The sequence below is a fragment of the Carassius carassius genome, chromosome 15 (assembly GCF_963082965.1).
Source record: "Carassius carassius chromosome 15, fCarCar2.1, whole genome shotgun sequence".
NCBI lineage: Eukaryota > Metazoa > Chordata > Actinopteri > Cypriniformes > Cyprinidae > Carassius > Carassius carassius.
The window spans coordinates 25902526-25920794 of record NC_081769.1 but is presented as its reverse complement, the minus strand read 5'-3'; the positions used below and the strand labels follow the sequence as shown (position 1 = coordinate 25920794).

Below are 18269 nucleotides of genomic sequence, written 5' to 3'. Positions count from 1 at the left end.
GTATTGACATAGATTCATTTTCAATTCATCATGAACCATGAATGTTTTAAATCAATTTCCAATAAAACAGCAAAACTCATTCATATTATATGTAGATGAGTGGTTTAGGATATGCAGGTGCTGCTTTTTTCCATGTGTTTATGAGCTAGTGTCCATTACTTGGGGCAAACTATTATGAATGACCCTTAAACTGATAAAAACTTTCATTTTTGCTCTTCTAAGATGTAACTCTTTGGGTCAAAAAGTCATTCTTCTAATTAGCACTACCTTATAATGAGTATTCTTATCAATAAAATGGATTTTTACTTTATTGAAGTTTTGACTGTGTTGGTGTTGCGGGCATAACCTTCTTTGATTTTCTTTGAATGTCAAGTACGGAAACCAAAAGTTCGCCTGGCCCAAAATCATTTAAATGCAGACATTCGCATTCCTGTTTTTTGGAGTCAGCATGAAATACTTGTCCCTTCTGAACAGTCTTTAGGTCTTTGAAAGTTCTGCTAGAAAGGCAGATCTTGAAACTCTTTTCAGACTGTTAAATCTCTCACTGAACATAAGGCTGAACTTCGACCATTTAAGCTCCACATACATTATTAAGGACGAAATGGCTTATTGTGGTATAATCAGAGAAATCCAGACTTGCTATTTCCCCACAAATGCCACTACAGTTAGAAGGTGTTCCACAATACCCAGGACAAAATGTCTGTGTGGTTGCTGATAGACCTCAGCTGTCACAGATTTGATTGCGCACTAGGCTATTTGCTGCATCTTCAGGGTCTGAGGGACAAAAAGTACTTTCTTACTGTCGTACGTCCAGGCTAAGATTGACTGCAATCAGACTTCCTAAAAATAGCTGCCAATTAACTTGGGAGCAAAGTTGAATTACTTTGTAAATGGCTGAGTGAGATGCAAATTATTGGAAAATATGAATGTAAGCAGTTTTCATATAAAAATTATTTCAGTGAAGACATTTCTATAATGAAAAACCAAAGTCAAATTTGCAAGTAAGAGATAATTTAAAATTGGCGTATGAGTGATCAAGACAAACCAAAAATAATAACACAAATGGCTCCTCATTTCCCACTGGTTGCTCAACAGTGATCTGCTTAATGGATAAATTGTTCTTCCATGAATAACATACACTGAGGCATCTTTTTATAAGGAAAGTTTTCAAGATGTGCTTCTATATTAACTATAAGAAGTTACGCAGACCACAAAAATGGACTTGAATTATTATCACACAAGCAGGATTATGATATGGATCTATATCAGCACATTTGTGATTAATTATGGCCTTGTTCCTGTATGCAAAAGTCACAGCTGTGCTTATTTACCATATTGCACTCTTTCTCGTATGATACTGCATATATATATAAAACAGTTCTATGGCATAGTGAAGCTGAACTTCTGAAATCAGTTTACAATTACTCTATCTGATTGCATATGGTGTATATCTCAGCATCTGAGGTGTAGTTTAAATGTGCAGGTGCCACTGTTTACTTGCTAAGGTGTGATGCAAGCTCCTCACAACAATGCTCTGCAGGAGTGTTTCATAATGGCCTCGGTTCACACTACAACTGTCAGCCAACCCATCTGTGTGTCTATACAGCAAATAGTGGCCGACACCACAAATATATATCACATCGAGTGCTAAGAAACTCCAATGGTGTGTTGTGATAACATCTGGACGCACCATTAGCACCATGCAGTCTAATTTAAGCTCATTTTACCCACTCTGCCAGACTAACGGGGAAGTTTATAATTGCATGAGGGTGGCTGTGTGTGGTGAACTGTCCATCTATCTGTCCGCCTGGCTACTTGCCAGGCAGGATGTCGTGACAGAGGACCAGAGACCCAGCCGTCATTATATGGGTAGAGCCTCATTAATTAACATATGGAGAGCAATTATCTAATGGGTCATTCCTCATTTTTTATGAATTAAACAAGAGAAAACTAACAAAAAAAACTGAACAGGGAATGATGTCAGTAGAGAGGCAAAGGGAAAATTTATTCCATAAGTTCAGCATTATTGGATAAATTCTTACACACAGCATACAGAAAAGTTTGTCCTTCTGGATGATGAAGTCTCTGAATTGTGAAGGCCAAGCTATTAGTGGTGCTTTCCAAAGCCCTGTGTCTGGGAACTGCAAGTTTAACTTTGCAGATTCTGAACAAAAATCATTTTAAAGCACTGTTGAACATTTTCTAGATTTTTAGCCTGCGTGAAAATATGAAGGAAGTGTCAGTCAGTCACGATATCTGTCCAGATTCAAGTCGCCTCAAACTACTTTTTTTTTTTTTTTTTTTTTTTATAAACCACAAAACCTTTTCTGAAATATGTGACGTGCAAGTCTATCATGCCTTAACGTAGTATCGGAAATGATTGCAAAATAAAATGTAATTAATACTCTGATCATTTTGCAACACGTAAAAAAAAAAAAAAAAAAAAAAAAAGGCGCGCTGGCTATCTTGACCACGTTACAGAAAGCATTGTTGAAATTAACATAATGCTGAAACAAATAACAATACAAAAATCGGTTGGAGTATGTGACATCCGCGCAGAAAGAAGTCCTGATTTAAATGCGTCTCACATCTGTGTAGCTCAGCAGTGCGCGCGCTACCTGCGGCGCGCGGAGACAGAGGTGCGCTGCGCGTTTGCCATCATCTGAGGGGAGGGCGGAAATTCACTTAAATACTGGAGACATCACAGAGCCATTCTCACAGCATCGGTCTCACAGCATCAGCGCCTGACACACGAAAACATGGCAAACGCCTACCTGCAAGGAGTAGAGATCTCAGCCTCTCAGTTCCTGGATATATTCCATCATTATGACAACGATGGTAATTTCTTATTCTGTGGATTTCATGAACTGAAACATTTTTGGGGAAGAAAAAAAAATTGGGATTATCCTTGCCACCTGCTTTGCAACTGGTTTCCAAAAGTTTGGTTAAAATTATTTGTCTAATGTATCTTACCTAACAGACAGTCATTAATCTGTGAGGATGTGAAAATGTGAAGAGATAGATTGTTAGTCATTTCAGATGGTTTTCAAATACACTTTTTTGGCTGACTGATGAAACACATCTCATCTGTGTTATGTCATTGATTTGGGCTGTAAATGCTCTTAGGTAATGGATATATCGAGGGGAAGGAGTTGCAGAATTTTATCAGAGAACTTCAGCAAGCTCGAAAACAAGCAGGACTGGTAAGTCACAGTTTTCTTCAGTCTTCTGCTGCATATTGGTATATTAGCATCAGACTAGATATGTGAAATATCCCAAGAAGATATTGTGTTGATAATGCAATATAATAATAATAAGCACAGTATCCAGAATCTGTTATTGGGGAACAAGCAAAAAACTATTTCTCGAAAAAATCACTAAATTGAATAAAAAAAATAAAAAAATAAATTAAAAAACGGTATTGTTTTATAGAATAAAAAAATTGCAAAATGCAATTTATTAAATTTATAATATATAAACATACACTAAGTTAAATGCTAGGATAAATACAGAAAAACCCAGCAACTGTTGTTTTGACCCAGCAGTTGGGTTAAATGTTTAACTCAACCTTCTGGTATAACCCATCCGCTGGGTCAAAACAACCCAATTTCCGGGTTTTAAGACTATAGAATAAAGAATGTTCTTGTCAAAATTTTGCCTAAATCTGGAAAAACTCTTGTCTAAATGTTTTTTAATCTGATTCATTTTTGTTTGATACTTTAAGGATATGGAAGCAGATTGCAAGAAAATGGCAAAATTCAGTTTCCCTGAATTATTTTAGCTGTAGAGGAGTTTGAAAATGTGAATGAATGAATGAATGAATGAATAAATGAAAAAAAAAAATAAATAAATGAAAAAAAAAAAAAAAAAAAATATATATATATATATATATAAACAATAACTTTGTTAACACTGAAAAATTATTTTGCATCAGGCATCACTGCAACCCAACAAAATAATATCTGCTAATCATATGAGGTGTTGGTCATGGTCACAGGTCATCTAAATGAATCTCATTTTGCTTCAGTAAAATTATACTTTATCTTTGTGACCTTTTGAGAAGATATTGACCTGTTAAAGCTTTGATAGAGGACAGAGACTTTGTCCCAGTTTGTCTCAGTCAGCACGTTAGAGTCAGTCTGTCTCCCCATCTGTGTCCATGCACATCTGCTGCTGCCTCCTCCCCTCATTTGCTTCATAGAAAATAAATCCTCATTTGCATTTGTTTTACAATAACTCTACCATCCTTTGTAGTTGCAATATGCTAGTTATGCTGTTATCTATAAAGAACAGCAATGTAAGTTGTGTTGAAAAAAAAGATGAAAGAACCTAAGCCTCATGAAGAGAACTGCTTGCAGACTTGATGTAGTGGAATGACCTTGGATGAAACTCATTACTGGTACGAATGAGGGTTTGTTCTTGTCTGGAAAATGCAAATGATGAAACTGTCAAGCAAACGACGTTTATAAGGGCTGGGAATGACTGAATACATACTGAATAATTTGGAACTAAATGACTGCAATGAACATCATATTAACAAACGTGAAGTTTTGAGTTGTTCCATCATGAAGGTCAGAGTACGTAGTCATTTAGCAGTCCTCCATGAGCAACCCGGGTTTGGTATCATGCTCAAGGTCTCAAGGCTTGCTCTTTATGGGAGCAATGGCAGTTGCTCTGTGACCCTTGGAAGTAAAGGACTGAAAATGTCTGGTCAAGGGAACAACTGAAACTGTTTTGAGACAATAAATACATATATAAATAAATAAAAACATATTGATAATAAAATAAAATAAAATAAAATTCAAACTTAACCAATTATTATGTTAATAAAACATATTGATAATGTTGACTGGGTGATGGAACACCAAGAACATGCACAAGCTATTAAAATAAAATAAAATAATCACCGCCACTGCTAATAATAATAAAACATATTGATAATGTTGATTGGTTGTTGCCAAAACAAAAAGGTGAAAAGGCCTTCATTAATGACTACAAAAAATAATAAAAAATTAATTAATAAAATGTGCACTGAAAATATAAAAATATAAAATATTACCAATATACACATATTGCCAAAAGTATTGGGTCACCCCCTTCTAATGAACAGATTTGACTACTTTATAATTTCCACACAATTCCCTACAATTCCCTACACACAATTCCCTACAATATCATTTATCACAATATCATAAGGTTTGTAACAGTGAGATTGTGGTGTCCCAATACTTTTGGCAATACAGTGTATGTTGTTCAATAAAATCTGATAGAATACATTGCTAATTCTAAATGTCCATTTTGACTAAAGAGGCTTTTTGAACCAGTTTGGTAGTTACAGTATCAATCACCATGATATTGTTAATAGGTAAACCTCAACCTTTTATACAAACAAGCATTTACAAGCACTGATTTTAAACTTCTACAATCACTCCATTTCATATTTTACCAGCAAGATCCAAATATACAGGTGTGCAGCTGGTCTGACATTTTAAAACAGTGACTTCCTTGTCCTCCATGTTGTTCTCGAGGTTGTGTCCAGTCGCTGTACTTTATTGAGATTCCCATGTCATTGAGTTACAGCCCTATTAGGCGTAAAGAGGAAGTGATGGACTGTGACAGGACTGAGGAAAAGCAGCCACTGGGTCATTTCACACCTCTAATGATATTGTGCTGTGCTTTTCTGCTCCCTGAATGTCTCTCATGGGCCTCTGCATATAACAATTTAATTTATTCAGACTTTAAGACTCATTTAATCTTGTACATCTCTGCTTACCGTACTTCACTGTTCTGGAAAAAAGCAGACTGAAAATGTATTCATAGATGTACAGTACATGGAACTCAACGCACAAACCTCAATAATGGTGACAATCTACAAACATCGAATGAGTAAAAATATGAGCCAACAAATAACTGATGACAAAAACATCAACAGCAGCATAAGGACAGCAAGCAACAAAACAATAATCCTTGATTAACTGCATAATTTATTCATGCTCCAAAACATTGAACAAATCAACAACATTGCTCCATATGAAAGTGCTTGTTCAGACAACTCTAAAGATTTAGAGGAATATTTCTAAACTATATATATATATTTATATATACATGTGTATATGTGTGTGTATATATATATACATATATATATATACACACACACACACACACACACACACACAAACATACACTACCAGTCAAGTGTTTTAGAACAATAAGATTTTTTTTTTAGATTTTTTTTAAAGAACTCTCTTCTGCTCACCTAGCCTGCATTTATTTGATTCAAAATACAGCAAAAGCAGTAATATAATTAAATATTGGCACTAAAAGAACTGCTTTGAATATATTTTAAAATGTAATTTATTCCTGTGATCAAAGTTAAATTCTCAGCATACTCCCATCCTTCAGAAATCATTCTAATATGCTGATTTGCTGTTCAGGAAACTTTTCTTTTCAGAATTCTTTGATGAATAGAAAGATCAGCATTTATCTGAAATAAAACGTTTTCGTTACATTACACACTATACCATTCGAACTCTTGACTTCAGTATATATCTTTTTTTTTTCTTTCTTTTTTTTGTGAGGGAAAGAAATTATAGAAATGAATACTTTTATTTACCAAGGATGCTTTAAATTGATCACAAATTAATGATAAAGACATTTATAATTTTACAAAAATGTTACAAGATTTCTTTTTCAGAAAAATACTGTTCTTCTGAAAATCTACTTAGCTGTTTCAAAATAATAATAATAATAATAATAATAATAATAATAATAAATGTTTTTAAGCACCAAATCAGAATATTAGAATGATTTCTGAAGATTTATGCAGGAATAATGTATAAATATATATATATAAGTATAATGTATAAAAATTCAGCTTCAAAATTACCAGAATAAATAACATTTTAAAATACATTCATATAGAAAACATTTATGTTAAAATAGTAAAAATAATTCTAAATTGTACTGGTTTTTGCTGTACTTTGGATCAAATAAATACAGGCTTGGTTAGAAGAGGAGACTTCTTTAAAAAACATTATAAATCTTACCGTTCAAAAACCTTTGACTGGTTGTGTTTATATTTTAGATTCAAATTAATTCACACAAATAAGGTTAATTGAAATTCACTCTGTTCATCCTTCTCTGAAAGAGGCCCACTCAACCTAAACTATTTCTATGTATTACATATGAAAAATCTAAATATTTTTTAATTATAAGCCACAAGAAATATCAAGTAAAAATAAAGAATGAATAAAATAAAATAAAAAATCTTTTAAAACTTTCCATATCATATTGGAAACAGTATACACTCAGTTTAGAATTCTGCCCTACACCAGTGCCATGCCCTCTCAGAGATGCCTGCTTGAGGATATGCCTCTCAGTCACCCTATTGATTCTCAATGAAACTGTAGTAAGACAAATAACTCTTGGTAAACAGGCGAAAGTTTAGAAAAAACTTGGTGGGTTGCATTTTATTGGTGTTGAAGCAGATGCACCAACTCTGCAGTCTGGACCTAACTTTCATCGAAACCATTACCCCATCATGTGAATGAACTGAGGTGTTTTACATTTTAGTGATTTCTGCACAGTCACTGCTCTGTGTCCTATACCAAGATGGGCATTTTTTATTTTTATATTTTTGAGGAATGAGAACTCCTCTCATCTGTATCAAAAGCAGTATGAAAACACAATCAGCATTGTGCAATGAGGGCTGAAGATAGCAGCACATCCCATCTGTCTGCGCGTATTTGTTCCTTACACATCAATGGATTTCAGAATACAGAAGAAATGGATCACAACAGCCGGAAGCTTGATTATAGCCACTGAAATCTGAAGCAAACTGTACTTTTTTGGTTAAAATGCCAAAAAAAAAAAAAAAAAATTGTACTCTTTAGAATGCCTGCTTGTTAAATTATTTTATTTTTTCCCCAGGAACTAACAGACAAAATGAAGGCCTTTGTGGAGAAATATGAGCAAAATGCTGATGGAAAAATAGGTATCATTGAGGTAGGAAAGCTAAAACCCCCTATGCTATGGAATTAAAATATTATATTTTTCTTTACTGTCCAAATGGCTAGCACAAGGAATTTTGTCTGGCAGAGTTTAGGCTCCAAAATTAAAAAGGTTTGGCATGTTGACACAATCCAGTATTCAACTCATGTGCTGTTGATTTACCGGTTGTTCATTTATGAAATGCTTTCATCCAACAAAAGTACCATGAGCCACTTCTGACAATCAAAGCTTCGGTTATGAAAACAGAATCACTTGTCCAGATTCCTGAATGTGTAACCTGTTCAGAGGAGTGATTTACAGCCATCGATGCAGCAGTCTCGGGGTGAATCATTTTAGAGATGCTATCACTGAGCAGATATCCTCAGACCCAGCAGCCTTTGACATTTCATAAATTGACATCCCTTCATAGCTGACAGTCAACTTGTCTTTCCCATAGGAATTGATGCACATTACATGAATCAAAAATGCATTCATTTTGTTTACCTGATCTTTGATTTTACATCTTTCACAGCTGGTTCAAATCCTACCAACAGAGGAAAACTTCTTGCTATTTTTCAGACAACAGCTGAAATCCTGTGCAGAATTTATGCAGGTGAGGTTTATACAAACTAGAATATACATTGCATGTCTTTGAAGAATATAATTACAGCGATGACAGCACCAAATAAGCATATTAAAATGATTTCTGAAGGATCATGTGACACTGAGAAATGGCTGCTGAAAATTCAGTTTTAACCATAAATATTAAAATAGAAAACATTTTTGTAATATTTTGTAATAAATTGTTATATTTCATAATATTACTGTATGTAATGTATTTCTCACCAAACAGTATAATAGACTTCTTTCAAAAACATATATATATATATATATTTTTTACATATTTCACATATTTACATATATATGTAAAATCTTAAAGACATTTAAAAATTTAAATTCTGAAGATCAGTTTCAGATTTCTGTAACAATTCCAATGTTTAATGTTATTAATTTCTCCACCAGGCTTGGAGAACTTATGATGCTGATCACAGTGGATACATCGAAGCTGACGAACTTAAGGTGAGACACAAACTTTTAACCTTTCACAAAATGTGAGCTCAGAGAGCTTTGTTTGAGGAACAAACAAAGATGGTCTAACATCTTTGTGTGTCAAGACCCAGAGACCCCAGTGCTGTAGGAGTAAAAATAATACTAGTAATTTCAGTCCTGTTATTTTCCCTTCAAATATGTGTTGCCCTGACTAAACCAGGCCACACTACAGCTTTAACCCTGTATTTTACAAAAAAGGTCAACATGTACTTTTCAGTTTGACCTCAACAAAAACGTGTTATAGAAAAATACAATAAAACTAAGTAACGTACTGCATCTTAATATGAAAAAATGCATTGAAGTGACTCATTTTTGGCATTCATAATCTGTTCTCATATACTTGAGTCATGAAGTATCAATTAAACAAATAGTTCAACAAAAATGAAAAACATAAAAAAAAAATTCATGTAAAATAAAAATTACTCACCCTTGGACCATCCAATATGTAGATAAGTTTGTTTCTCAGTTGGAACAGATTTTGAGAAATGTAGCATTACATCACTTGCTCACCAATGAATCATCTGCAGTGAATGGGTGCCATCATATTCAAACATATGAAACATATATTACATATGAAAAATCTAAATATTTTTTTATTATAAGCCACAAGAAATATCGAGTAAAAATAAAGAATAAATAAAATAAAATAAAAAATCTTTTAAAACTTTCCATATCATATTGGAAACAGTATACACTCAGTTTAGAATTCTGCCCTACACCAGTGCCATGCCCTCTCAGAGATGCCTGCTTGAGGATATGCCTCTCAGTCACCCTATTGATTCTCAATGAAACTGTAGTAAGACAAATAACTCTTGGTAAACAGGCGAAAGTTTAGAAAAAACTTGGTGGGTTGCATTTTATTGGTGTTGAAGCAGATGCACCAACTCTGCAGTCTGGACCTAACTTTCATCGAAACCATTACCCCATCATGTGAATGAACTGAGGTGTTTTACATTTTAGTGATTTCTGCACAGTCACTGCTCTGTGTCCTATACCAAGATGGGCATTTTTTATTTTTATATTTTTGAGGAATGAGAACTCCTCTCATCTGTATCAAAAGCAGTATGAAAACACAATCAGCATTGTGCAATGAGGGCTGAAGATAGCAACACATCCCATCTGTCTGCGCGTATTTGTTCTTACACATCAATGGATTTTAGAATACAGAAGAAATGGATCACAACAGCCGGAAGCTTGATTATAGCCACTGAAATCTGAAGCAAACTGTACTTTTTTGGTTAAAATGCAAAAAAATGAATGAATGAATCATCTGCAGTGAATGGGTGCCATCATATTCAAACATCTGGAAAAAAAAATCACAATAATCCACAAGTAATCCACAAAACTCCAGGCCATCAATAAACATTCTGTGAAGTGAAAAGCTGTGTGTTTTTAATAAATCCATCATTAAGATGTTCTAACTGTTGCTTCCAGCTAAAATCCTTTATATTGCTTTCTTCAGTGAAAAGGTCATCTTGTCTAAATTGGGAGAGAAATATGCACAATATGCACAATCCACAACCGTTCTAAACAAATGTTGGTGGATTTTGTTCATTATTATGTTAAGTGTTATCATGGATTATGGATTGCTATTTTGGCCAGAAGCAATGGTTCAAAGCTGAAATGCTTTAATGGTGGATTTGTTTCCTACAAACTCACAGCTTTTTGCTTCACAAGACATTAATTGATGATTGTGGATTACTTGTAGATTAGTGTGATTTTTTTAATCAGCTGTGCTCTCATTCTGATGGCACCCACTTGCTGCAGGTGATATAGTGATATAAGGCTATATTTCACCAAATCTGTTCCAACAAAAAAGGGTTAGGGAAGTTTGTTTGTTAAGACACTAAATTAGCCTTCAGAGCTCTCAGATGAACATGGACATGAGGGTTAACATCTTTTGGGTTTGGCAGGGAGTAGTAACACATTTGGCACACAGACTTGCTGATCAGCATACTTAAAGTTCAGTTCCATCCTATTATCTCTTTATGATCTTGTTTCATATCACTCAGGACAGAGTAAACTAATTAACAACACACAATTAAACTAAAGATGCAAATCTCCTCAGAAGGCACCTTGTACCTTAAAAGTCAGCAGCGCTCTAGGTCTTTCTCCAGCATGTGGACTGGAGGGTACAACGACAAACAGAACAAAAGATTTGATTTTGAGACCAACACTAATAACATTATGCATCCCTCAAAGGTGCTTGAGTAAAGGAAGCACTGAGGATTTGTGCATTTAAATTCAAATAGGGAGCGGTTTCTTTGAACAGCTGCCAGATTTACAGTCAGTGAATTGATGAGTGCAATCTGTCAACACCGGACTGCTTTTGGACGCACTAATGGACCTCCAGCAGGAAAGCGAAATTCTGAGAGCTCTGTGAATTATGGACGTTGCATTTTGGAGACAGCACCACTATACAAAACATAATATGGATAGTTCCGGTCATGGATGCTGATTGGTCAAAACTGGTTATACTCTATAAACAAATGCAAAAATGCCAGCAGCCTTGGTTCTGGAAGTATTTTACTCATGAACTTTTCCCCATATGGATTTTGAAAGGTCTTTCTTTAATAGTTATAAGCCTTGACCTAAACCAATTACCTACAAGGTGAATCACAACTTTAGCATTTGAAATCAGACAAAGACAAAAGGTACAAGGCTTTAACTTGGAAAAGAATTACAAATCACATGAAGCATTGCAAAAGATCAAATTAAAAATGACAGCTTTCAAAATGTCAGCTTTTTAAAATATGCATATTAATGAAAAAAAATGCATATTATGCAAAATTACAAATATTTAGGTAGTCTTGAGTGTGTACAGAAACTGACTCTTGTCATTTGCAGTGCTTAACAGAAGTGCAGTTTTTTTGTTGCGATTCTCTGATTGGTGGAGATTTCTGTGCAGAATCATGTTTTTTTCCCTCCAGGAATCTTGATGCTGAACAGGACTATTTAGAAAATAAATTAAAATAATGCAGGCTGATGGCTTCAACAGAAATTAATAGCATCAGTTAACAACCTTGGACCTCAAAGTATTTCTGTCATTGAAGGTTTAGAAGTTATTGTTCAAAATATATTAAACATCCTTATTTCTTAGTGACTCTGTATAAACCAACATAATGTTTTTCAGAATTTTTTGAAAGACCTGCTTCAGAGGGCAAAAAAACCATATAATGAGAAGAAATTAGAGGAGTACACATTGACTACGGTAAGCGCAGAGTGAACTACACAGCCCAACAAAAATGTGCATTTAGTATCACCTTGAAAACTTGCCACTTGAGAGAATAATTATTATTTACTTTTTTTACAGCTGAAAATTTTTGATTCAAATAAGGATGGAAAATTATGTCTGTCAGAAATGGCACGGTTCGTAAGCTTGCAAATTCGTTATGAATATTCATCATTGCCCTATTAACTTTGATATAAAAATGGCAAATACCTCTTATTTTTTAAACAGGCTGTTACCAGACCAGGAGAACTTTCTGCTCAAGTTTCAGGTTTGTCAGCATTAGGAATGAACCCATAAATGCACTGAATTTACCCTTAACCTCCTACAACTGAACAAATCTTTTCCTCAGGGGGTAAAAATGGCCAGAAAAGAGTTCAACAAGATTTTTGAGTTATATGATCAGGTAAGTCTCTTGCACTGATCAATCACCCTGTCAAATCATTTAATTATCAAAATCCTCTGTGCCCGACAGCCTTAAAATACCTCAAGCCTAAACTTAATACTGGTTGATTTTATGCATAACCAAGCATGCATAGATCAGCCATAGTGTCTCCAATTGTATAAGACCAGAGGAAAGCAGCCATTAGTATGCAAAGACAGTGCTCTTTCTGGATAACACCTCCAATACCACTGAATCGTTTGGCCCTGGCTCCATTGTAATGTATTACAGTGTCCCTGAATAGGGCAAATACCTCACTGCTGATGACAGCACTCCTGATCTTTATTGATTGGCAGGTTCTGGTTGCGAACTTACATGGAGACCGGCTCAAACGCACACATTTTTGGGCTATTAGAAAACACAGAGCGATGATGCGGCATTAGAGGATGCAGCATCTGCTTAAAGCTCTGAGGCGTTTCATTACAGACACCCTGACTGCTGGTCTGCATTTAGCAGACATGTGGTTTGGCCTCATACTGTTTGCTCTTGGACAACGCAACAGGCCAGCTCATTCTTTCATCAGGTCATTAAGAGGCGATTTAAAGCCACTTTACAAATATTATAGAGATACACAGACTTCCTTGACGGGCTTATTCCTAATTTAATGCTTTAATTCTCTTGAACAATCACAATGAAGCTTGTTTTCAATGCATTATGCAATAGTTAACAAAATAGTTCACAAAAGAAGTTTAATTATGTTATTATTTAACCTCAAAACATTATATCAATATATAAAAATAATACAGAAAAAAATGTGTGACAATGAGGCATATTTGCAATCCCAGGTTGCTAAATTGTTATTTTTTGTCCAAAAGCTGTGAAAATAAAATAAAATATAAATAATAAAAATACTTCTGTGTTCCTAAAAATGTAGATGATAAGAGACTTACTTGATTAGCTTATTCTTAATTTAAAGGGATAGTTCACCCAGAAATGAAAACTCTGTCATTAATTACTCACCCTCATGTTGTAAGACCTTTGTTCATCTTTGGAACACAAATTAAGATATTTTTATAAAATCCGAGAGCTCTCTGACCCTGCCATGGACAGCAAGGATCCTTACATGATCAAGATCCAGAAATGTACACTTTTTGTGCACAAAGAAAACAAAAATAATGACTATTAAACAATTATTCTCCTCCTTGCTCTGCCATCATGGAGACAGTATCACAACGCATGCGCTTGCTTCCACATTATGTAAACAACACATGCGCATAATGCTGCTGCTTACGTTGAAACCCACACACATGCATCATGAAGCTGAAGCAAGCGCATGCATCATGATACTCTGTGGCACACCACAGCATACAGGATGAGGAAGAGAAGAATTGTTGAAAAATGTTGTTATTTGCAGTATGTTGCAGTATTTTCATAGCTTCGTAAAATGATGGTTAAACCCCTAATGTCACATGGACTATTTTACAAATGTACTCGCTACGTTTTCTAGACTATGATCGTGGTAGGACCCTTGCTGTCTATTGGAGGGTCAGATAGCTCTCGGATTTTATCAGAAATTTCTCAATTTGTGTCCCAAAGATAATGAAGGCCTTACAGGTTTGGAACAACATGAGGTTAATTAATGTCAGAATTTTCATTTTTGGGTGAACTATCCCCTTAATGTTTAGATATATATACATTTTATTAAAAAAAATATATAAATCTAATCTAATCAAATCTACTTTTGTGTTCCTTAAAATTAAAAAAAAAATATAAAAATATAAACATTATATGAAAACAAAAGGATTTGGTAGGTCATGATGGTGAATAAAAAGAGGTGTTTTCCTTTAAATCAAATAGTACATAGACTGATATTTCAGAAGCATGTCTAAATGTCTGAGACCATCTAAAGGATGCTACAGGCCCACTTTCTCTGGCTGTTTTTTCTTCAAAGCACCAAATGAGCACCCCAAGACCCAGCATGTCATTGCATTGACTCTGTGTGCAAAACCAATCCTTAATGCCCTGATTTCCAATCTCTCCCTAGAGAACATTGCATGAGGCGTCCCTAATGTTTGAATAGAGAATACAGGAAATGATAGTAAAGTGGCATGACGCTGAGTTTCCTCAGTGGCTGTCACACATCTGTGCTCGTTAATGTTAACTATGCTCTCCGCCTCTCCCAGGACAGGAACGGTTACATGGACGAAAATGAGCTTGACGCCCTCCTCAAAGACCTTTGTTTGAAAAACAACAAGGTACGCATCTAAAACCCCAGCTGATCGGAGGTTTCAAGCTTTCATTTTTTATAAGATCTGTTGATGTATTCTGAGTCTTAGTTGAGGCTCCAGATGAGCACAAACTATTTTCCTGAAGAGGACTCATAAATTAAAATACTAGTAGTGAGAACTCTAATCTCCTGCTGCTTCATGTGGATTGCATGCAAATTCTCAGCTTTAGAGGACAGAAAAAGGAAGAAATTACTGTCATACATAACTATTATTACTAAAAAGGCATTTGTCTGGGATCAGTACAAGTTCAGCTAGAAATCTATAGACACCATAGATAACAGCTTCAGTCCCTCAGATTGTAAAAACAAACAAAATTAGCACTTATAGAAATGCACCATGGAAGTCTGTGGGGAAATGCATTCCACAAGAATTTAAGATTCAATGAAGTGTAGTTGTCTTTCGTGTGTGTGTTTGTATGTGTGTCTATATACATATATATATATATATATATATATATATATAAAATAAAAAAATTTATATTATAAATTATATGCTCTTCTTTTAGATGCTCTTTTGATATCTTCATAGGTTCTAGAAGTCAGCAAAATTCCGACATACAAGAGCGCCATCATGGCTCTGTCTGATGGCGGCAAGCTCTACAGAACAGAGTTAGCACTGGTGTTGTGCGCAGAGGAGATGTGAACACTTCCATGGGTGCTCACACTATCCCAGAACCCCGTCCTCAACTCACCTGTGATGCATAAAGTAGCTAGAACCCTCTTACGTTCTTTCATTTGGAACACAGAGTTCACATAGACAGGCAACCCTGTGGCACTTTTCAATTAGTTGTTTCTATACTGTTTCTAAGTGTACAGATTTTTTAACAATGGCACAAGTACAATACTTAACAACCTACACTGCATACATAAACAAAACAATTCCTTAAACAAAAGAAGGGACCCAACATGCTAACAAATCCCCATCTCGATTCAATATCCAAAGTATCCACCAATACCTATTCAGTAAGTATAATAAGTACTGATTTATCTTCCAATATCATAGACAAAAGCAATAATGTCATCAAGGAATGCAGATGAGACACAGCCTGTTGGTGGGATCTATGTAAATCTCCAAAAGGCTGCATTTACTTTTGCAATGCATGTTTGTATCAGACAGCAGGCCCTGCTAGTGGGGTATTTTTGACTGCAAGCACATGCCGAATGTAATGCATCGCCCCAGTCCTGTCTCTGTTAGATTTTGCACTGTAAAGAATGACATGCTACTCTATGCTAAACACCACAGACACTGTGTAAGAAAACATTAAACTTATTGAATGACTACCTGAATCCAATTGTTTGTCATGGATCCCTTAGTCCCTAAAAACCAGCCAAATTTTTATTATTTTGTGGAACAGAACATACAATGAAAGCCAATGGGATCCAATGTTGTTTGGTTTTTTACCCAAACAAGATTTTCTTTGTATGGATAAAACAGTCGAAGCATTCTTCTAAATACCTTCTTTTGTGTTCTGCAGAAGAAAGAAAGTTGGGTTTGGAACAATACGAGTAAATTATGAAGATTGTTCATTGTGCGATTCAGTGCAATATGCAAATGTTAGTTTGCTCAGTAAATAAAATCATTCTCAAAATGAATGCCTGGTTTTGAAACAGTACATGAACATAAAGCCAGGGTAAGAGAGTTCTAGCAAAAACACAGCAACACTCAGCAGAGTTCTCCTTCCCATTTAAAGTTTCAAGAGATCGTGATCTTATCTTATAATTGAACAGCTGACCTTCCCAAAGCAGATACCCCAAGACATAAAACTATGCATCATTGAACAAACAGAGACACTGTGTTTAAACCTGTTTATTTAGTTGGAACGTTGAGAGCTTGATGAAACTAAAGCAGCATATTGAAAATGAATTTGATTTTCATATTTTCCCATATCTATATCAAGATATTATGGAATTGTGGAATTTTCGATTAGACACCTTTGGACTGGAACACCAAGGATGATTGGCGTTTAAGAGAAGTGCCTCTTACCCTCAAGAGCTGTAGCCAGAAAATTGTTTTGAAACCAGAATTTCAATGCCAATTTATGAGCTATTTTAGCACCCAGCCAGAAATATGCAGTGATTTAGGCTTGACCTGAAAATGCCATTGTTAAGGCTAACTTATATATTTAGCGCTAATGACTATAAAGACATATTGAGGCCTAAAACCATCAATATTTAGGTTTTGTCCAGAAAATATATTAAATTACATATTAAGAATTTAAATATATCAGTACATAATATATTAAATGATATCACTACTGTTCAAAAGACAGCTAATTTTTTAAAAGAAATTAATTGAATGACTATAGATAGATTAGATATTTTAAATAATAATTTTACATTACTGTTTTACTTTACCTTTTTTTTTATCTTCAAATTGATAATTAAACAAGGATAAAATAAGAATTAAGGAAGAATTTATTCTTCAGAATATATATATTTGACTAAATTAATTTCTAAGCATAACATGAGTTAATGTATACCAAACGGTCTATATCTACTAAAAAGGTAACCTACATGTTTACAGGATACATAATGTAATTGCCATTGTTACAATGGGTAGTTAAAGGTACAATTTGTAAGATATTTGCAGTAAAATATCTAAAAACCACTAGGCTAGTGTTATATATTTTGTCCAGCTGATTACTAACAATATCTCTAATGTTTTCAACTACTTGTAAATCATGAGAAAATTCCCGTTCTAAACAGTGACACGGGGCAGTGCAGTCGCCTATCAATGACGTTAGTTACCCTTTGTTACTGCCTTTACTGACGTAGAAACCACATGACAACAGCGTTGTGGACAAAATGGGAAGTAGCTTCGCGACAAACTTCAACTAGAAAGAGATGCCGATCTCGCTTGTGTTTTACTCGACAGGTGAGTTGTTTTGATTCGTATCTTTACAGAAAACGTATGCTATTATAACGATCAACAAGATTAGTATTATAGGGCATACATGCCAAACGCTGGGCGCGTCTCTAGACCCGCGCGAGGACACGTCTGATCCATAGTCTGATTGCGTCTTTGCATTGACTTTGTATGTAATCTACTCGCGCAAATTGTTGAACTCGCGCTAAATCCATGATTTATCTTTCCATCTGATTGATGGCCGTCAGCGGTTGGGTAAAAGACAACAAATCCCATCATTCCACGCTCCTTCTTAGCGTCATCAAACCACGCGATTGTTATTGTTTTGGTAGTGTGCCATCTCGTGGCAGGTCCTACAACCTGTACCTTTAAGGCAAAAATGGCAGACTGGTCAAAAAGTACACAA

At 34.9% G+C, this 18269-nt stretch overlaps 1 protein-coding gene across 1 annotated transcript; it reads left to right on the top strand.

The window, feature by feature from the left end:
• The first annotated feature begins 2690 nt into the window (after nt 1-2690).
• On the top strand, nt 2691-16284 carry LOC132158699 (calbindin-like). The gene is made up of 11 exons (XM_059568233.1): nt 2691-2838; nt 3127-3203; nt 7930-8004; nt 8522-8602; nt 9013-9069; nt 12233-12310; nt 12413-12468; nt 12560-12599; nt 12681-12734; nt 14894-14965; nt 15527-16284. The coding sequence occupies exons 1-11, from the start codon at nt 2760-2762 to the stop codon at nt 15638-15640; spliced, it is 783 nt and encodes a 260-aa protein (XP_059424216.1). The 5' UTR covers nt 2691-2759; the 3' UTR covers nt 15641-16284.
• Nucleotides 16285-18269: the final 1985 nt, after the last annotated feature.

What these genes read in the sequence shown, in the direction of transcription:
- LOC132158699 (XM_059568233.1), top strand. Translation starts at nt 2,760, where the DNA reads ATGGCAAACGCCTACCTGCAAGGAGTAGAGATCTCAGCCTCTCAGTTC. An exon ending in CTCGAAAACAAGCAGGACTG is followed by an intron (nt 3,204 to 7,929) that starts GTAAGTCACAGT and finishes TTTTTTCCCCAG; the next exon opens with GAACTAACAGACAAAATGAA. An exon ending in TTTGTTTGAAAAACAACAAG is followed by an intron (nt 14,966 to 15,526) that starts GTACGCATCTAA and finishes ATATCTTCATAG; the next exon opens with GTTCTAGAAGTCAGCAAAAT.